A 21,390-nucleotide genomic window follows, 5' to 3' on the forward strand; every position below is an offset into this window, starting at 1 on the left:
TCATCTAAATATCATGAAATAATGCATCATGCGATTTGACTGAACAAGCTCTATGCGTTCTTATTGTAATTCTCCATTTGAAAAAAAAAAAAAACCATAAGAAAACTTCTTTTTGTAGAAAGATGCTTTCATTCAATTGAAAATGGATGATTTTTTTTATTCATTTGAAATTCCAAGCTAATTTTTGAATGAATGGTCATTTTGTTCACTACTCTATATATTACATATTTTCTTGTTATAAAATATGCCTCAATAAAAAATCTCTATCAACTTAAAATAAATTTATTTTAAAATTAATTGTTTTTTTGTGGTCAAAGAAATATTTTTTTATATTAATTTGAGTTAATTTTTTGATTTGTAATTTAGATTTTGTTATGAGTTAATTGAATTATCTTAAATAAAAAAATTAAAAAAAAAAACAGCATATGTTTCGTTTTTGAAAGCAGCCCATAATTCTCAAAGGCTTCTTGTCAAGAGGGGAGTGGCCCATTAAACTTCCCACGAAATCCCATGGGAAGAAAGCTTTGGGCTTTTGCTTTGCTATTATCCTCTCCTCTCACCCACTCTTACAGTGCTTCCTTTCTCTCAAAAACGATCCTCTCCGGCTGGAGGACGATCGAATACTATTAATCATCGGTCTCATTTCTACATTCAAGGTTTCATCTCACGGTACTCTCCTTTTTAACCGCAACATATCCTGAGCTACCTTTGTATTCTTTGATGAAGCATTTTATCAAACACCTAGCAGTCATTATAATTATTTTTTCATTTCCTTTATGAAAATTTGAAATTTTATTATCATAATTAATGGTCAATAATCCAATCTGGGTTTCAATATTTCTGTTTATTACTAGTATAAAAAGTGAAAAATCTGAACTTTTTGAGTAATAGATGAACAGGTGAAGTGGCGTTGGCTTGCTTGGATCAGTGGAGTTGTGCTTCTAGGTAGTTAGAGTTATGACTGTCGATTTCGAGAAGGATTTTGCGTTCTTTTGGACCCTGCTCTCGGCTTGGTCGCCGTGGTGATTCTTCTAGTCTCACTAGTCAATCATGTCGAGCTTCTCATGGTAAAGGAACTTGCTTTCCTGGAATTTTTTCTGTGTTTTTTTTTTTTTAGATTTTTAGCCTTTTAGCTTCTTTTTTTTTTTAAATTTTGTTTACCTTTGTTGTAACAGATTTGTATGGACATTTTTCCGGGGATTGTTTATTTTCTGCAGAATCTTCTAGCTTTATCAAGGTTTGTACTCATTGTTTCTAAATTTTTTCCTTCTTCGCCCACATCAAATTCTGAACCTGGAGGATGTGGGTTATTTATGTGCACCTTGTCAAAACTCGTTTTGGATTTGCTTCGACTGATAAAGTCATGAACTGATGGTATTGCATGTTTTAATGTAGGGTGGGGGGTCTTCCCTTGCTTATGGAAGGGTTTCGGCGTTCAACCTGAATCTACTGATGGATAGTTTCCTTCTGATTTATTATCTGCAAAGAATGTGGTAACGCCACAATGTGACATAGGTACGGACTATGAAGAGAGTTTAAATTTCACTTGTATGGCAATGCAGTGATATGTTGTGCACTTGTTTTGCATTTCTCCACATTTAGTTCAATGGAGTCCTCCCTGTGGTATTAAATGATAAAAGGGTGATTGGGATTGGAACATTTATTTTTTTAACTTGCTGCTGAACAGAGACTCTCGAACCAACAACTTAATATGGTTCTGGTTTCAACTCTTTTGGTGTGGTTACACAATATCATCAAATCCCAGTCGTGTAGTCGGTCCAGTTATACAGTTATCTAGCTATTTTTTCTAGACTGATATTTTAGTTGGATGCTTCCTGATTAAATGAGGAAAAAAAAAACTAAGGAAAAGGCAGGTAGAATAGTTTTGACCTCAGTTCTTAAACAGTTGTATCTTACTTCAGATTGTTATTAATGATTACCACTTCTCCCCCATCAAATTTATAAGGAAGAGGAAAAAGGAAAAAAATCACATGCTGAAGGGGCTTCTAACTCTTGCAATATTTTTTTTCCTTCTGCCAATTCACCTATTTTTGCATGTTATGTGTCCTCCATGATATTGTTTAATCTTTTCCATGGAACATGCAATATCATGTGAATACAATCCAATAAAAGTTCAGTTTTCTTACTGGTTGATGCTGCATCGTGAGTTTTGACTGATGGGAGTGATTTAAATACAGTTTTAGTTATTTTCTTTCCTTGTATACATAAAATTGTGAGAATGGGATTTATTTTATCGGGCTTATTGATTCACTGCATAAGTTTTAATAGCTCTGAATTGAATTGACTTCATCTTTTTTTCTTTTTTAAATAATTACAGTCAGGGATATTATATTGACATGATGTTGTGATACAGGACTTTATCAGGACCTTGTAATTCCAGCGACAAAGTTTCATAACTAGGACAAGGGCTTAATGGTTTTGGCTGGTGATGTTTTTTGATTTCCCTATTGGGGATGATATTATTCTTCGTGTTGTGTGATGGCAGCTTGCAAAACAACAATAGGTAGTCTCAAACCACCATGCTTAAAATCTTCAAAGAAATTAATGGATTATGACAAATGAAGAACTCTCTTCCTGATCATATCATTGATAAAACCTGTTGGGTTTGTTTATTATGAAAAGCTGTCTGATGACTTGCTAGTTCTTATCTTGCTATGTGTCATGAACCGGGACAAGTATTTTGTTCCTAATTGGGTCAACTTTCATGTTCTTAAAAAAAATCTGCTACCTGCACGTGAAGCCTTCCTCTTTAAAAAGTGGATGCCTCTGATACTGGTATCCATTGATTTGTCGACAGGGAGCACATTCAACTAAAACAACCGGTGAGGTTAGTGGGACTGGAAGAAAGCTATATAGACAAAAGGGCACTGGCCGAGCAAGGTATGGAACATTGCGGTGGCCCCAGGTAAAGAGCCTCTTTCACCCTTGTTGATCTTTGTTTTATTTGAGTGTCAATGCTTCCTTAACTTGAAGATTAGTTAGGCGGGCCTAACATTAATGTTTGGATCACAGTTTAGAGGTGGTGCTGTCAGGCATGGTCTTTAACCACAAAATCATGCTATTGAATTAAACAAGAAGGTGAGGCGTTTGGGGTTGAAGATTGCTTTGTCAGCTCGTGCAGCAGAAGGAAAGGCATGTCTCTCTGTCTCTGCGTCTTTGATTTTTGCACACTCCAATCAAACGATGAAGCGCATGCGTAAGCTCTATTCCATGAGGAATCCTTTTTTACCTTTCACAGGAGAATAGCCAACCAAAATAATTCATTTCTTAGCTGTTTGTGTTATAAGATTTAAATACGTGGCCAAGATGTTCATTCCATGCATGCTAGTTTTGTCTTCGAGCTAGGAATTTTTACAGTTGAAGTTTGGTGGGGTAGTTAAAACCTAGGCATGGCTTTTTTTGTTGTTTTGAACATGGCTTAGCCTTTGCAAATTGTGCATCGGTAATTGAAGAGGTTATTAGGGTTGCGATTTTATTTTCTCGGAGATGAAAATTGTTAATGCTGAGAAAACATGTAAATATACAAAAAATTACTTTAAAATTATTTGTTTATATTTTTGTCTCTTCTTTGTCTGTATTTTTTGGTTCTGTAACACCAAAAAAACAGCCTAATGTACTCTATTTGCCTCAGGACAAGCCATTCGATGATTAATATTTCTGCGATATGCATTTCAAGATGAAATTTGGCATTGATGCTGTGAAATTTGTTGAGGTTGAATTGATACTCAATGCCACATGGAATCCCACTCAGGATTATGCGTGTTGCTAAAGCTATAAGCTTGGCAACATAATGACCGTTGTCAGGTCAAGAACACAAGGCTTAAGAGTTGAAAAGGAACGGTTGGCAGGTCAGCATCACATCGTAAATTGTGGGCATTTGATTTCGACATATCATACATGTTGAGAATACGTAAAGATCAATGGCCTAAGTTCGCTCTTCTCATGCCAGGACAAGATGCCCTTGCAACTTTTGAAAATTCTATCAAGTCAAGATGGGTCTGACTATGCCGTAACAAAATGGTTAATTAGAGACTAGGTCTGATTGAGTCTTTTGAATGGTTTTGATTTAAAAATGTCAAAATTATTAAAAAAAAAGAATTTCAATCAATTTATTTTTAGAAAAATATTTGAATTTTGTTATTTAGCATATAATTATACTATTCAGTTTATTTAATTTGTATCTAAATGGTTTTAGATTGAATTTATATGGTTGTAATTTCATCTTAGAATAATTAAGTATGTAAATAAGTGTTATTAAACTTGACTTAATTTGATTTTTAAATTAAATTAAATAAAAATTAATTTGATAAATTAACTTGGTCAAATTTTAAATAATAGGTATGATTTTGAGATGATCTCAAATAAAGTAATATTATTAAACTCATTATTAAACTTGATGTAGGCTGGGTTTAAAATTAAATTAGATAGAAATTAATTTGGTAAATTTATATGATTTAATTAATCTAATTAAAATTTGGTATAATTTGTTATTATAATAATATTATTTTAATTTTTTAAAATAAAAATAATAAAATAACATGATTTTAGATTGGTTTAGGTTAATCTAGATTCACTTATCTTGTCATAATAAAGTATTTTATAGAATGTTAAAGAGTGGTTGAGATATATTTTTGTTAAAATTTTGATTTTTTTTAGTATTTTAAAATTGTTTTAATATATTAATATAAAAAATAATTTTTTAAATATAAAATAAATTATTTTAATATATTTTTAAATAAAAAATATTTTAAAATACTAAACTAAAATTAATAAATTTTTTCAATGATGAAACAAAAAATATATTTCAGTATGAAGTAAAATTACTAAACTGCCTCACATTTATGAGATTACATGGGATGGGACATAAAGACAAAACTCAGAAAAGACAATCCAATATTTACACAAATTGGGTTACATGGCAACACCCCATTAGCCAAAACCCAATGACAAAACTAAACCAAATACAAAACCAATCCTTAAACTCTTACAGGAAAACGAAAATCCATATCATTACAACCAACCTACAGAGTTTGTGGTTAATTAAGCTTTACACACACACTAAAAAAAAAAAAATGACACTCTAACAGGTCAAGGGTCACAGCATCTTCTTCTGTTGTCTTCTCTCTCTCTTCAATGTCAAGAACCTAGGGTTTCTCTCCCTCCTAAATCTCCACTTCGTTTTCTACCAAAATCCCAATTCATCAATATCAAGAAGAGAAGACACTTGAAGTCTTAAGGTCCCATGGCTAAAACCAGACCAGGAGGCATCATCTCCAAGCCTAAAACAGGCAAGAAGGACCTTGACTCCTACACAATTCGTGGCACTACCAAAGTTGTTAGAGGTAATAACATTCTCAAAATGCGTTTTCGCAGTTATATTTATCTGGGTTGTTGTAAAGTTCTGATTTTCGTTTGTTTTGTGGCTTTCTGATAATGGGTTGTTGTAAAGTTTTGATCTTTTTGTGTGTTTTCTTGTGTTTATGTAGCGGGGGATTGTGTATTGATGAGACCATCTGATACTGGTAGGCCTTCATACGTGGCAAAAATTGAGGCGATTGAGGCTGATAGCAGAAACAATGTGAAGGTTAGAGTGAGATGGTACTATAGGCCAGAAGAGTCTTTGGGAGGACGCAGGCAGTTTCATGGAGCAAAAGAGTTGTTCTTATCAGATCATTATGATGTACAAAGTGCTCACACTATTGAAGGGAAGTGTATAGTTCACTCTTTTAAGAACTATACTAAGCTCGAGAATGTCGGAGCTGAGGATTATTATTGTAGGTTTGAGTACAAGGCTGCTACTGGAGGTTTCACACCAGACCGTGTTGCTGTGTGAGTTTTTTCTTTCAACATGGTTCAGATTTGAGTATGCTGGAATGTGTTTTATTTTTTGTTAGTGTGTTGTTGTTTGATTGAGGTCCTAGTGCTTTTTGATTTTTGAAGGTATTGCAAATGTGAGATGCCATATAACCCAGATGATCTCATGGTGCAGTGTGAGGGTTGCAAGGACTGGTAATGTAGCTTTCTTGTCTCTGTTGTTTTTTTTTTTCTTAATTCTCTTTTTCTCTTTTTGGTTATTAAGTCAGTTAGTTTTCTCCAAGGAAGTCCCGTGACAGTAAAAAATTTGGGAAATGTGTTCTATAGGAATTTAAAAATGGGGAAAAATTAAAAAAAAAAAGTGAAATTTTGTGTCCTAAGGCTAAGGAGCTAAGGACTTCCACTCTTAAACCCAAGAGAAGGCTTGTAAATTAAAAAAAAATAAGAGAGTTTTGTTGGTGAAGTTCTCAGCCATTCAATTATCAATGCTGGAAAGACAAAGGAGCACAAGGATTAGAAAGAGGCAATTCTCCGTGTCAAGAAACAAAGTGCAAATATACAAAAACAAGTTGCTTGATGCGGGAGAATTGACTGCTATTTGAGCTGATAGCTTGATCTCATCAAGTGTTATCCTCCCTGTGCCCACCTTTTCCATTTAGATCATAAATCTGGACTTTAGTGGGCAGTTATTCTAGTTAAATTTTACAAATGATATTGGCATCATTCTGGGGCCATATATTTTTGCTTTGCTGTTCAACACTATTTTGTCTGTTGCTTTAAGTCAATGGCAGTTAACAAGATGTGATTTTTCTGGTTTTTCCTTTTCCCCATTAAGATTATTACCATTTCTATGGGGTTTTATGCTCTCAAATATCATAGTTCTAATGGTATTAAACTGACTCACCCAGGTGTTATATCTACTTGCTAGTAGAAGACGCAAAACATTCTTTGTCGTGCATTTCTAGTGCTTACTAACCCACAGAGAATGTAAATTCCTTTGCTATGATCCCAAATTCAGGCCTTTTGGATGTAGTTTGAATGGCAGGGGATAGTATGCTTTTATAGTTATGCTTCTCTTACTTTTTGGAGGCATTGTGAATAGTTCTGTTTCTATTACATTTTGGAGGCATCGTGAATAGTAAGGGAATTTCGTCTGTATGCTCATGTGTGATAGCCTTAAAAAAGGTTTTAGTCTACTTTAATAGTTATGCTACTCATGTTCTTTGTAGGTATCATCCTGCTTGTGTTGACATGACAATTGAAGAGGCAAAGAAATTGGATCACTTCATGTGTTCTGAGTGTGCATCTGATGATGATGTGAAAAGATCACAGAATGGATTTTCAGCATCATCCTTAGCTGAAGTCAAGGCGAGACTTTTCTCTATCTTGTTTCCTTTTTTCTGGAGATACATTTTTGTGGCCTTAATATACCCCATTTACTGTGCATGACATGCTATGAGCTTGTTTTCTGCGATGATTTTTGGGTTGTGATTTAAGAAGTTAACAGGATTTGTTACTAATATTGTGTGGAGTAGGTTGTTAATATTAGTGTTTTGATAACTCTAATGATGGGTGTATGGTGTGGATGAGTAGATAAGTGATACATGAGTCTCCATTACCATTGTGGCATCAACCATCCTTTTGGGTAAAATGTACTGAACATTTAGCTGGTACCAAAGAATATATTTGTAGGATGCACTACTGCTTTCATGTATGAAATTGAATGCATGGGTTGGGGCTGCATTTTGGCCGCAATAGCTTGCTGATCTTGAAAAGAAAAGAGTTTTTTACCTGTAGTAAGCATGATCCATGTATTTCACATAGCAGTTTGGCTTCGTGCTCATGTTCATTTATTTTTCTATATCTTATTTGTTATGGACTGTGATTAATCAAGTTTATATGTTTCTAATACTTTGTGTTAGAAATCTCTTGCTCTTATATAGTTTCATGGGTTGTGCTACACTGGCAATACAATTTTCACTTCTACACTTGCCTGATCCCTATCTTCTTATGGAATTTGAAGTGTAGGTTGGTTTATAATGTTCAGAAGATTGTAACTTTGATGCACGCATTGCCATTTGAAAATTTGAGTTATTGTATTGATTTGCTTGGATGAGATGGATCAGGGTTCAATAGTTGCATCTTCATCTGAATTGTTGTGATAGAGTGGGCTATGCTTGGGTGGTGCAAATGTTAGAAGTTGTTTGATATAGATTTTTATGTTCATTTCTCTTTCCAATCCTGCAATGTACAAGACATTCTGAACTGTCAATCTAAATTTGGCTCCATGGTTACAGAGTATAATTAGAAGTTTGGTCTGTCATTATATCAAAATCCACAATGATATATTTACCCACTTTGTCCCGTGTGTGCTTAATACTGCCACTTATTGGTTCTTTTCTAGACTCTAATATTCCTCTTTGAAAACAAGTTCTTTTCTGTGGCAGAGTGTGATTTTGGTTGAAATTAAGGCAAGGTATTCACTGCAACTATGAATGCTCATTATTCCCATTATAGCACATATTTAGGATGTTTTGAGATTGGGATATAATTTCATAAAAAAAAAAAGGAAGATCAGGATGTGATGTTATAGTCGGTTGGAGAGTGTATCTGCATGTTTCTACGTGGAAGGCTACTATCAACTTCTTGTTGTCTGAGGCATGTCAGAAACATTGAGCCAGATCTTGTTTTTCACATATGCCTTTCTATATGTAATCCATATGCAACCTTCATGGTGCGATTTTCTTTACAGTCACTTCTAGCTTCTTACCGTGATCTTACAGCTATTTTGTTTCATCATCATTTATTGGAATTAAGTTATTTGTCTATGCCAAGGGATTACAATGCACAATGGATGGATGGCTTTCTGTCTTCATCCAGAATGTTGCATTAGGGTGTTGGAACTTGGAAATATTGTGTAGAGACACCAATACTGTTCTTGCTAAGTTTGGATGTTTTTGGTTAGGGAAAAATATCAGGGTATTGGAATTTGGATATATTACATGAAGACACTCACTAATATTGTTCTTGCAAAGTTTGGATGTTGGTTAGGGAAAAACATTGATCACATACATAGCCCAATCTTCATAAATGATGGCATGTTTACCCTCTTTATTGTTCTCTGAAATGAATGATTGTTGAAGTCTCTGAACTTTACAGGTAGAGAACAAGCGTCGGAAGAGATGAGTGCAGTTAGGTCAGTGAAATGCACAGGGAGACCTAAATCTTCTTGCAGGTTTAACTTGTAGATTGTCAGTGTTTGAGATGTACAGTGCAAAAGACCATGGTGTGCTTTGCTCAAACTGGGCTGTCAGTAATTTCTTGTGTTGTCTTGTGGAATATGTAAGCTATGCTAGGTTCAGGACATAATTAATTTATTATGAATCTATCCTGAAAAAGGCTTCATTTTGGATGTTTTCTGACATCAAACCTATTGCATGGAGTAGACATTCTTAGTTTCTGGTTTTCCCTTTTTTGAAGCCAAGACAGAAACCCCATTTATGCTGATGGTTCACTTGCCAGTTTGATAGCGACCAGCTTAACTTATATTGTAGTTGCTCATCTGTGGTCTATGTTCCACACGCAGAGTTTTCACAACTATCATTATAGACTTGTGATGCATTGCCCAAGTCTGAACTTATGGCCACAAACTGAAATGAGGACCTTAGGTTCAAGCAGGAACGCCTCCTTGATTTTCATTTATACACTGTTAAAAATCATGTGGGCTTAGACGAATAAAAATGGTCCCAGCTTGGGTCTTCTTTCCTACACAATTTTCATTTTCGAAAGCTGACCTCAAGATCTTGGAGCCTGACTGCTGGTGGACCTAGCTGTCTTTTTGGTTATTCTTTATGCTATTCATTTGGCAAGATTAAATTGTCATGTCAACAACATTATTCGACCACCTCAGAGCTTAACTACATGCACAGAGCTACAAGCAATAGAGTATAAATCATGTGGCCCTAGGGCGTTACTCGGCAATCTATAAAGTTTGCAATCATGACATCCGCCTTGCAAAACCGTGGCTAAGAGTACTATATTTGTACACCGTGGTGCTCGAGGATGGAGGGCAGGTGTGCAACCCGTTACAGTCTTGAAAACACTCTGGAGTTATCCTGTTCATATTCGTCGAGAGGATTATATTTGACTTAAAAAGAGTCTAAATCATTACATTATTAACTTAACTCATGGGTTAATCGTTTTTTTATTAAATCTTTTAATTATTTTATTTTTTATTAGGCAATATTAAACAGATCACTAAAAATTTAGCTAGATCAAACTGGTTTTTTCATATCAATATTTTATCTAGCTTAAATAGAAATTCAAATTATGTTCTTAGCCCGTGTTTTTCGGATCATTTCTTCAAGTTGGGTTGTATTTTACACCTTATTTCGTCCTTGTAATAAATTCTTATTTTGACAGGAGTCAAGTTGGGTTGTATTTTATCCTTGTAATAAATTCTTATTTTGACAGGAGGCCTCGAAGTTGCCAATCAATCCGAGTGTGAGGGTCATTTCATTACCGTATTTGTTTCAATTTCATCAAAATTTGATCTATCAAAATCCCTCCTAGATTTAAAAAAGAAGTCAATTTAATCAACGAAGAATAAAGACCTCCCAAAATCAACATTTTGGGAGTAAATATTATCGGTAAGCCCTAGCAACACGCTTCTTGTCTGCATGTACCAGGTCTCTGTAGTAATTTTTCTGATACGCATGTCAGCATGCATGCCCAAGAAGTACCTCTAAAAGCCTTTACTCGATATTCTCCACCATTTTTGCATGCTATACAAGGAAATAATCTAAGGGTATATTTGTAACGGTTTAGGTCCAAAGCAGGGCTTCCTTTCCATATTAGCTAAACCGTTACTGCTTTATTCACATGGACAATGCGTCTAAGAATTATTACTTTACGTTTTTGCATGCTGTGTATATGGCAGCTTATTTTTCTCAACATCCCTGGTGCCTGAGCTCATGTTTCCTTCACTGAAAATGATCATGGCAAACAAGGTTGATACAATATCGGCTTCTTCGAGTTATGATGCACTTCTGATAACTGTCCTTGTCTTTGTTATTGTTGGTACTTGTTGTGCAGAAGAAAGATCAGTATACTTGGTCTTAATGGAAGAAGAGCCAGTTGCATTTCGTGGAAGCCATTTATGTCATGAAGGACGAAAAGTACTTGCACTTGACGGGTATTACTACTGTTGTTTTCCTGTCTTGAACTTCTTACAAATTTGTCCTTGACTTCTAGGGCCAGGGAGGATGTAGATTTTTAGGGTTGAATTCATTTTGTTCTATTGGTACTGATCAGGATATAGATTTTTTTATGGATAGTGAAGTTTCCAAGGCTCATGCAAAGCACTTGGTGGATTCTCATGACCACCTTCTGCAAAGCAATCTAGAAACTGGAAGCTACAACAAGCTCTACAGCTTCAAACACATTGTTAATGGCTTTTCTGTTCATACAACCCCTTCTCAGGTTTCTTTCCTAGTTTCTTAGCCTTCTCTTTCTCTATATATATTTTCTCAAAGTTGATGGTGAAAGTAAATGTAAGTTTTGTTGGTTGAAAATTCCAGGCAAACAAATTAAACGTTGCTCCCGGAGTGAAGCTGGTGGAGAAAGATAGAGGAGCCAAATTGATGACAACATACACTCCTCAATTCCTAGGGTTACCTCAAGAAGTTTGGGCAAAGGAAGGAGGAGACAAAAATGCAGGTGAAGGGATTGTTATTGGTTTTGTTGACACAGGAATCACCCCAAAACATCCAAGTTTTACTTATGATCCCTTGAATCCTTTCACATCAAATATTTCTCATTTTTCGGGTGCTTGCGAAACGGGGCCTAGATTTCCATCTAGTTCTTGTAATGGTAAGATATTGTCAGCTAGGTACTTCTCAGCTGGGGCTCAAGCAATTGCTACTCTCAACACTTCAGTGGACTTCCTCTCTCCCTTTGATGCTGCTGGGCATGGCAGGTACTGCAATGATCACTATGTAAAATGCTCTTGAATATAATCAAATAGCCATCTGCTGAAGATGTCATTGATACAAATGAATATACTATGTTTAGTCATGTGGCATCAATTGCTGCTGGAAATGCTGGGGTCCCAGTGATTGTGGATGGCTTCTATTATGGGCGAGCTAGTGGGATGGCTCCTCGTGCTCGGTATGCTCTTTGTTTTATACAGTAGCATTAATTATTTTACTTGCATGGCGTTTAGGCAACAGTTTGATGAGAAGTACATGACCTCTCGACATATATTGGCCTCAGAATTGCTGTTTATAAGGCTGTGTATCCAACCGTGGGAACTATAACAGATGTGGTTGCAGCAATAGATCAAGTAAGTCTTGAGGTTTACTAGTCTGTAACGGAAAATATCTACAACATTTATATTGTTGATTGGATCTTATTAATCTCATGTGCTGAATCTGTGGCACAGGCAACAATGGATGGAGTGGACATATTAACACTCTCAGTTGGACCAGATGAACCACCAGAAGATACCATTACATTCTTAAGTGTGTTTGATGTTTTCATGTTATTTGCTCGACGAGCTGGAGTTTTCGTTGCTCAAGCTGCAGGTAACCACGGGCCAGACTTTTCAACTGTTGTGTCTTACAGCCCTTGGGCTGTAGGTGTAGCTGCTTGCAGCACAGACAGAAGTTACCCCGGTTCTCTTCTTCTTGGAAATGGGCTAAAGGTTGGAGGCGTAGGTTTGTCAGGTATGAGGTATCCGATCGATGTAGTATAATTGGCACAATACCAATATATGTTCTTGCAGAATGGAGAAAAAGGATCCATATAGCCAACCCCAACTAGTTTCAAAGGTTGAGGCTTGGTTGTCACCGTCCTCGTTGTTATACTTACGCGTTGCATAATCTTTTCCAGGTCCTACTTTTGGAGATGGGAAGTTTCTGTGTAAGTTGGTGCTGGCTAAAGATGCAGTTAGGGTAAATGGGGCATTCCCAAGGACTCCAGCATATGTTGAAGAATGTCAATATCCAGAGGCATTGGACCCAATTATTGTGCGAGGACGAATAGTTATCTGTGTCTTCTCAGCCGGCTTCTATAATGGGACGTCAAACATCAATGCCATTATTGACACAGCAAGAACTCTGGGATTTATGGGTTTTGCTTTTGTTGCAAACCCGGCCTACGGTGATTTCATTGCAGAACCTATTCCTTTTGCTGTTTCAGGCATTATAATTCCAAAAGTTGCTGATGCACAGGTATTAAATGCTGCATCAGAAAACATTAAGCACCATGAATGCTTTATCTTGTGAGAAATATAATGCAATCTCTATATGCAGATAATATCTCAGTACTACGAGCAAAATATCCAGAGGGATGAGAGAGGATTTGTGATTCAATACTGTGCAAGAGCAGCTATAAGAGAGGGTAGAGTTGCTTCTTTTGTGGGGCAAGCACCTATTGTCAGCAGATTCTCTTCCAGGGGGCCAGATTTTGTTGACATTAACAGGAATCCTGCCGATGTGCTTAAGCCAGACATTCTTGCCCCAGGACACCAAATATGGGCAGCTTGGAGCCCCCTCAGTGCCTTAGAACCCGTACTAACTGGTAAGCAAGTCAGTATTATAAAGCTATTATCATTAGATTGATGAGAGTATCTTGTAAGGCGACCTTGCTAATTGTTTAGGATACCATTTTGCACTACTGTCCGGTACAAGTATGGCAACACCTCATGCAGTGGGAATAGCAGCACTTATCAAGCAATATAATCCTTCGTGGACTCCATCTATGATTGCATCTGCCATCTCCACTACTGCTACCAAGTATGACAATTATGGAGAAGTCATACTAGCAGAAGGATCTTATCTTAATAGCTACTATCCGTCCACTCATTTGGATCGTGGCGCTGGACTTGTGAATCCTGCTCGTGCTATTGATCCAGGCCTTGTCTTACCCGCAGGTAACATTTAACCTCTCTAAGTTTTTTACTTTTTTAGTATTCGTCTGAAGTTTAACTGATGTGTAATATGAAGCAGAATTTGAAGACCACATAAACTTTTTGTGCTCATTGCCTGGTATTGATTGGTCTGTGATCAATGCTGCAACTGGAGAGAGGTGCAGCCGATTGCTTAGCCATCCGGCCAACCTGAACCTACCTTCAGTGACGATATCAACACTAAGAAGCTCTCTAACAGTCAAGCGGAGTCTGAAGAATGTAGGCAGCAGACCAGAGACATACACATGCTCAGTCATATCGCCTAATGGGACCATGGTAAACTTGTCTCCAACTTGGTTTAGAATAGCTCCACAAGAAATACAAGATATTGAGATACAGTTTCGAGTGATCAAAGCAGGGGCTGAGTTTAGCTTTGGTGAAATTGTTCTGACAGGAAGTTTAAATCATATTGTCAGACTACCATTATCTGTTTTGCCTATTTCAACATCATAGACATGGGTTCGAAATGTATAAGAAACTATATTTGAGGAACATAAATTTATGTTTTACAACGGCTAGACTAAGAAAATATATTTGAGGAACATAAATTTATGTTTTACAGCGGCTAGACTCTAGAGTAATCCACAAATCAAAAGCAACAAGAAATCAGACATAACCAATACCTAACAGCAGCTCCTTCTTGTTCACAAACAATACCATTGGGTATTTGGTATTTATAAACAAATACTAAATTGTGACAATGTCCTGTCAAGTACCAAGGATACAGTTCACTGCCTGAAAAAGTTGAAAAGCTAAAGGCATTTTAGAAGCATCAAAATCAATATATTCATTAGAGAGTGAGCCATGCTAGAAAAGACAGGGCTAAGCTAAAAGAAAGGGAAAGAATGCAATATTTCTATTGAGATAGTCTCGTGTATGTTACTCTATTAGTATTTTGGGCGTTTCCCCAATTTGTCTTTCGCATACAGAAATGAGAAAGAAAGAAATACATCAGATTAATAAAAAAATGGAACATACAATGGCATCAAATGTCAGATAAGGAACACATTATTCTGTTAGGCACATACACTCTTTACACCGTGGATATCTGTAAACACTCCTAGCCTTTGGCCTTTGCAGCACATGTTTAGTTTGTCTAACTGCCTTTCTAACTCTCTGCTCAAATATCTTCCATTCAATACTGTTGTTCTTCCTGAAAATATCAGCAAGTCTCCGCTTGTTTGGTCTTATTGTTGGCATCTTCCCTCCACCATAGTATATTCGAAAACCAGATACCAAAGATGACAACTGACTCCCAGAGTCAGTCATGGCAAATGCATCAGACGCGGTGCAGGCTATGAAGTCCAGCGCTGCAAGCTGGACAAGAAATAAGCTCATCATGCATCAAGAATGATTAAAAAGGAAAAAACAGTTCAATGATGTAAGAAAACAAAATCTGACAAGGACAGCAGGGTTCATGTATCATTTCATGGTGCAGTGATGATGGTGAAGCCCCACTCCAAAAAACAATTGATGGCGAACTGAAAAGGAAAGGCTGCAATACGGTAGTAGAATGCAAAAGAGCCAAACCTTTTCTCAGAAACAAAAATTACATGGTTTTCAGTAAATTTCTCAAGTAATCAGAAGACTGCATGGTTCTGGGGCTTAATTTAAACTCCCTGTCAATAAATGACATCCCTCAGGTTCTAAAATTTCATTGCAAACTCAAAACTGAAAAAACAAGGCATTCCTTAGTCATAGATCCACCAAAACCACACTGGGATAGGAATGCTTTGAAAAAGGTCCTCTTAGACCTACCCTTTGAGGTATGAAATGTGTTGCTCTCAACCCAAATCCACACAATAACAGCTGCCTAAGCTGTTTAGCATGAGATACAAGTTCAGGTTCAGCATGATGCAAGCTACAACAGAAGGATCATCCAAAGTACTGGTCTTGGTCCCATGTTCACTTCAATCACCAAGATACCACATGTTAATAAAGAGCTAACTTGAGGATTCAGACATCCTCCTATTTACACTACAAGGCTCACCTAATGCACTATATCAAATTAAGCAGATGATAACCACAAAATAACACAATTAAAAAGTGGTGAAAAATGTCACTTTATTACCTGAGATGAAAAATTCATGAATGGTTCGAGTTCAGTTGCTGAAAGCAGTTTCTCTTTAGTAACTAAATTAGGATACAAGCTGGTTAAAGCAGTTAATCTTGATCTCCCTCCATATATATTTGCACCTGCTATGAATATATGTGTCTTCCTACTGAACCCTAGAGCTGCAAGCATAAGTACTGCTTCCTCAGGAGTTAAGGGACATAAGCCTTCTTCCCTCAGCATTGCAGGAGAAGGTAGCCTGCCATAAATCAAACAACGTACCCAGGAAATAAGCCAAGGAAAGTGTAGCATGTATGCTATCCCTTCAATAATAATAATAATAAAAAAAGATATCTCTCTGCTACACATGTTTCAAGGAAAAAGTATTCTCTCAAATGAAGTTATCCTTGGAATAGGAGAATGATGACTAGGTTTAGACCTACAAAATGGCAGTTGGAACCAAAAAGTATTCTCTCAAATTAGTAATCCAACTATGTAAAGCTTTAGGAGTGTGTGAGTTCACAAATAACTATGCTGCCGATGCTTCATTTTAGAGAATCAGTTTATGAATGTAACTTCCAGCAACTATGTTTTGTACACAATCTCTTGTAGGTGTGACTCCTTAGAACCATAGGTGTGATGCTTAGGTCTTTCCTCCTTTTAGGTGTGTAAACTCTACTGGTGTGGCTCCATTAGCTTTTTCACATACATTGCAATTCCTTTAAACAAAGCTCTTTATTCTAACCATCAAACCACCTCAATCGAACTCCAAAACAGCCACACACATTCATACCCAATCAATCCTATATCAAATAGCCACCAAAAGACCAATTCAAACCCTCAAATCTCTATTCACATTACTGTTCACATCCCCTTGAAAATACCCCCCTAAGCTGCCCTGCATCAGATATGTTGTGGCATTAAGCAAGCGTGGCACACATGAGGCATACTTATTCGAAAGGTGGGCTTCACCCCCAGAAACACAGTTGAGTGGAAGAGAAAACAATATTTTTACACCTATCTGTCTACATATATAAAGACCAGAAAAAAAAAAATTGAAAGATAGGGAAACAAAGGCACCACGGTTCTCAACTATTGCCTTATTTAAGGTATAACTTAGGGCACTGTTGACCAGCACACTACAATGCATGCCTACATACAGGGGGTAATGCATGTATAGGAAAAAATGCATAGGTGCGTACTTATTTGTCTTCTTAAGAAGTGTCAGAGCAGGGAAATGAATCTCACGATATGCTTCCAACTCTTTCCTCTCCTCTTCTCCTCCACCATATTCACACAAAGAGTGTGCTAACATGTCAATTTCAAACCTCAGATGAACAGCTAGATATCTTGAAGCTTTGACAGCATGACCCACTTTCTCTTGCAGATTTTTTTCTGCATAAGGACCGATAAGATGATGATCCAGTGGCCCTGCATGGGCAGCATTTTTACGCAACCTTTGGATGAGCAAGGCACCAGTTTCTTGTATCTTGGGAGAAAATTGCAGCGCATGAAAATTACATCTGCACCGAAGTGTCTAGATGAAGTCCCCAACATTAGGATGAGCAAAGCAGGAAGGAAATGAAATAAGGATGACAATCTGGCATATTACTTACAATATACCATCATATGCAGCAAACTAGAGTACAAAAGGAAAGAGATTTACCTGCAACTGAAATGGTATTGGATCAAATGCCAGGCGATTCCCAAATCCCACAAAATGGACAACTCTATTTTTTAGTAATATAGGGAGAATGTTTTTCAAATAAAAACTTGGCTTTGATTCTTTCCCAATATCTGCATCTGTCACCTGCATGATATTGTGATATCATTACTAACAACAAATTATGCAAGATAAGAACAAATCAGGTGTGAGTGCACTCAGAATTATTATGGATAAGAAACTCACAACACTACCAATTGCCTCCAAATCTAGCGACTGCAGCTCTTTAGGCAGTTCCTTCACTATCCGAATATCAGGAGTGAGGTAATTAATAAAATGCTCCTCCTGATAGATGTCACTGAATTGACTATGAAATAAAGAATTGATGTCACTTTTCCATCCAAATCACATGTAAGAGTAAGAATGATTCGAATAAATTGTTTTGTTTTGCAGTGATGAAGCATTGCATTTCTGGCACTTATGGGAGATGAAGATAACTAACTCATTATGAGTACACAGTAACAGTAAATATCACAAGCAGCAATCACCTTAAAATCAAGGCATCCACAAGATTATTTCTCCAATCCAACTATTAAAAGATGCACGCACTTTCCTTCAAGATAGATATACCAATTTCAAGACACACCACTAGGCAACCAACAACTATCACAGGCAATTATGTTTTATCCAACAATCAAAATGTACACTTTCTCTAAAGGGAAATTAATGAGAGAAAACAAAGAGAAAAAAATATCACCTCACATCTCTCCAGACGCTGCTGTACATAAATCTAGGAATAACAAGAGTTGAGTTCAACAACCGTGCAATAACAACAGCATTGCAAACCTGTTTTTAAAACAGAAGAAAGTTGAATCAGTTGAAAATACAAAATATATCCCTTCAGAAGCAAAGACAGTTGCACACAAACTATGAAACTGGGTCACAAAGGAGCAATATGAAAGCTGCAATTAGTCAAAGCATTGCTTACAGCTACTCTTTGCTGGTTCATCCCACCATTCGCAGTGACCAAAATGTAACCATTATTTCCCTCTACAAAGCACCACAGAGAAATACCGAGTTAGAACCAGTTTTGCACCACTATAACACGTGTTTACTCAAATTAAGATATCCAGGACATATTTCCACATGAGACACAGGCAGAAACACATGCGAATGCAGACATCAAGTCAAATGTCCACCTGCATACAAATATGCACAACACAGAAAGAGTGAGTTACCACTATGATTCCAATTACGATGATCAGCACAAGGTCTCCAAGCAGAAGCAGGAACAAACAGCTCCTGCCACAAATCTTTCGGCTCACGTTTATTCTGTTACCATGTTACATGGAGGAAAAAAAATCAAACAATACAGAACACAAAAAGAAAAAAATTGCAGCTACATAAAGATTAAATCAGTAGAGATTGAATCCAAATAGCTCACAAACCAAAACAAACTATACCCGTATCACAAGATAAAAACTTGGCCATTCAAATACCTCAGCAAGGGAATGAGCAGCCAAAGCCAACATCCTATCATAAGTACCCTTTCGCTGCCTTTTTCCTTTACCAATCGTTTTCAATTCTCCCTGCATTCAATCCAGTTAAACATATAAAAAATTATAATGGGAATTTTTTTTTTATCATTTTCTATTCACTCATGATCTGGCCTGCTCGACTCAAGATCAGATTCTCCAAATGAATCACAAATTACATAAACTATGCATCTTTTATATATTAACAAAGATGAAATACAGCAATTTAAACTACCTTTTAACTTCTCCAAATTAATATAAAGAATCAAAACGGGAAGTTTTTATGCTGAAATCTTCCTAATTAATCACAGATTACATAAATCATGTATCTTTACTAAATTAACAAACCGTGTATCCAAAAAGTCACTCCATTCCTTCTCCAAATCCACAAAATATTAACCACAGCTAAGTTTCAAAGAAAAATGTACCTTAATTGAAACTGAAATTGAAGAAGAATTCCGAACAGACACATCTTTATTGCCGCTGATTTCATCATCACGTTGAAGCCTTAAAACCATAAATCCATTGAAAATAAAAAAAAAACCCACCAAACAAATCAAACCCACAATTCCTTTGGCTCCCTTCTTCTGATACCAAAAAACCTTCTCCCTCTCTCTCTTTCTCCTCCCTTTCTTTTGTCCGGGCCGAGGAGACTGACTCGGTGATGAGGGTATATTATAGAAGTCAGCTGAGGAGGACATATGAAAAATATTGCTTCTTTCTGCTACGAATGAAAGCTTTTTTCGTGGTTTGCTTCGAAATGGGTTCTTGTTCTTGTTGTTGTCTGAATCTGGGACTGGGATAGCTATATGTAATAAACCGTGGACTAACAGGCTTTTGTTTTGAGTTTGCTGTCATAGTTTTGGTATCACAAGTTGCTTGTTTATGAACACAAGAGTTGATTATAAGTCCCTGTATTTTGTTAGAACTAATCGAATAGTCCCTATATATATATAGTGTTAAAAATAATTATAGTGTTGCTCAACAATATCGACCATTCTTAATTTAATATTTTTTCAAAATTAAAAAAAATAGTATTTCGTTAATATTAAAATATGTACAAATATACCACTATTTTTATATAATAATTATAAAAAAATAATAAACGTGAGAATTGAATTAAGAATAGTTTCTAGGTTTATATACTAACTAAGTTAATTAAGTTTGTTAACTGCAAGGACTAATTAAAATCAATCTCTCAAGACAAATTGACCTTTTATTATTTGATGGGTCTAGTATAGAATATCTTTGTCATGAAATATTGCTATCAATTCAATTATTAAATTTGAATAAATAATATTTTTCTTTTTTTGATGAAATATAAACCTAATTGTTGTTTAATTGGCTTTTATATTTTTACTTACACCATGTAGTAACCCCTATTATTCCTTAGGTAAAAAATAAAAAAAAATCCTACTTTTATTTCAAATTGAGTAATGAAGGCACCACAAGGAGGTGGCTTCATGAGGGTTTTTCAAATTCTATGATGTTTTGTAAAATCAATCAACTGAATCTGGCTTGATAATTGGTATTAGTTGAGATGCTATTTTTGCCAGGCACAAGGAAGAAACAGGATCTCTAATGCAGATGGGAGTGAAGGATAATTTTTTTTTTTTGTTATAAGTTAAAATTTTTAAGGACCATAAATATTATAATTATGGGAAGATTTTTAGAATATTTAATTTTTATTTATCGTAGTCTAAACCAAAATGCTACTATAAGTGTTCATACAGAAGAAACAAGAAAACCTCAATAATATTGAACTGGGAAAAATATTCCATTCAAATAGATAAAAAGTTAGAAATTATCATAATAAAAATAAAAAAATATTTATTTTTTAAAATTTTCATTGGTTTTCTCAAATTGGAAGGTACTTGTACTTAAATTTAGTTTTTATTTAAAAATTAATATATATGATAGACGTCATTTTATATATATGCTACGTAATTATGAATTTCTAATATTTTTATGCTGGCCACTCATCATAGATTTTTAACACCATATCTTTGCAGGAGTTATTTTATGATAAATCCCTAATATAACATTTTTATATGAATAGATTTATTATAGATCTCATTATTAGAATTTTGAATTACAACAATGTAAAATAAAACGATGCTCAAGTTTCTAGATTTTTTTTTTCAAGAAAACCTTTTATCCCCTCCTACGTTGTCAAGCCATGTTGAGGTTATTCTAGGTTGATTACAAGCTAAAACTCTCAAGAAAAGCATAATTATGGGGAGACTCTTGAATAGTTAATTTTTATTCATCATAGCATCCCACTCTTAAAAAATTATTACAATTTTTTACATAGAAAAAACAAGAAAACCCTAAC

The 21,390-nt window shown here is 35.7% G+C and overlaps 3 protein-coding genes and 1 long non-coding RNA gene across 7 annotated transcripts; 3 read left to right on the top strand and 1 right to left on the bottom strand.

The window, feature by feature from the left end:
• Positions 1-470: 470 nt before the first annotated feature.
• LOC105109527 (uncharacterized) lies at positions 471-4,109 on the top strand. 4 transcript variants are annotated; one of them, XR_839273.1, is made up of 8 exons: positions 472-669; positions 892-1,067; positions 1,176-1,237; positions 1,396-1,515; positions 2,375-2,524; positions 2,819-2,926; positions 3,034-3,217; positions 3,653-4,109. It is a non-coding gene; the product is annotated as an uncharacterized LOC105109527 (long non-coding RNA). The 4 variants fall into 4 exon arrangements; XR_839275.1 differs by lacking the exon at positions 3,653-4,109 and having other exon boundaries at positions 471-669; positions 1,173-1,237; positions 3,034-3,583; XR_839274.1 differs by lacking the exon at positions 3,653-4,109 and having other exon boundaries at positions 900-1,067; positions 3,034-3,583.
• Positions 4,110-5,024: 915 nt separating this feature from the next.
• LOC105109528 (BAH and coiled-coil domain-containing protein 1-like) lies at positions 5,025-9,300 on the top strand. The gene is made up of 5 exons (XM_011004263.1): positions 5,025-5,363; positions 5,508-5,850; positions 5,962-6,030; positions 7,065-7,203; positions 8,995-9,300. Exons 1-5 carry the CDS (start codon positions 5,264-5,266, stop codon positions 9,019-9,021), a joined length of 678 nt encoding a protein of 225 aa, XP_011002565.1. The 5' UTR covers positions 5,025-5,263; the 3' UTR covers positions 9,022-9,300.
• A 1,562-nt stretch (positions 9,301-10,862) lies between these two features.
• ALE1 (PA-domain containing subtilase family protein) lies at positions 10,863-14,536 on the top strand. Its single transcript, XM_011004265.1, has 10 exons — positions 10,863-11,029; positions 11,172-11,316; positions 11,415-11,812; positions 11,908-12,003; positions 12,109-12,178; positions 12,278-12,560; positions 12,727-13,067; positions 13,149-13,416; positions 13,496-13,768; positions 13,845-14,536. The coding sequence occupies exons 1-10, from the start codon at positions 10,956-10,958 to the stop codon at positions 14,255-14,257; spliced, it is 2,361 nt and encodes a 786-aa protein (XP_011002567.1). The 5' UTR covers positions 10,863-10,955; the 3' UTR covers positions 14,258-14,536.
• A 91-nt stretch (positions 14,537-14,627) lies between these two features.
• LOC105109529 (uncharacterized protein At1g04910) lies at positions 14,628-19,916 on the bottom strand. Its single transcript, XM_011004264.1, has 10 exons — positions 19,484-19,916; positions 19,020-19,109; positions 18,759-18,852; positions 18,509-18,570; positions 18,278-18,366; positions 17,767-17,887; positions 17,524-17,667; positions 17,060-17,394; positions 15,876-16,116; positions 14,628-15,121 (listed from the first exon to the last, which is right to left on the bottom strand). Exons 1-10 carry the CDS (start codon positions 19,754-19,756, stop codon positions 14,813-14,815), a joined length of 1,758 nt encoding a protein of 585 aa, XP_011002566.1. The 5' UTR covers positions 19,757-19,916; the 3' UTR covers positions 14,628-14,812.
• Positions 19,917-21,390: the final 1,474 nt, after the last annotated feature.

Source organism: Populus euphratica, unplaced genomic scaffold, assembly GCF_000495115.2.
Source record: "Populus euphratica unplaced genomic scaffold, PopEup_1.0 scaffold220.1, whole genome shotgun sequence".
NCBI lineage: Eukaryota > Viridiplantae > Streptophyta > Magnoliopsida > Malpighiales > Salicaceae > Populus > Populus euphratica.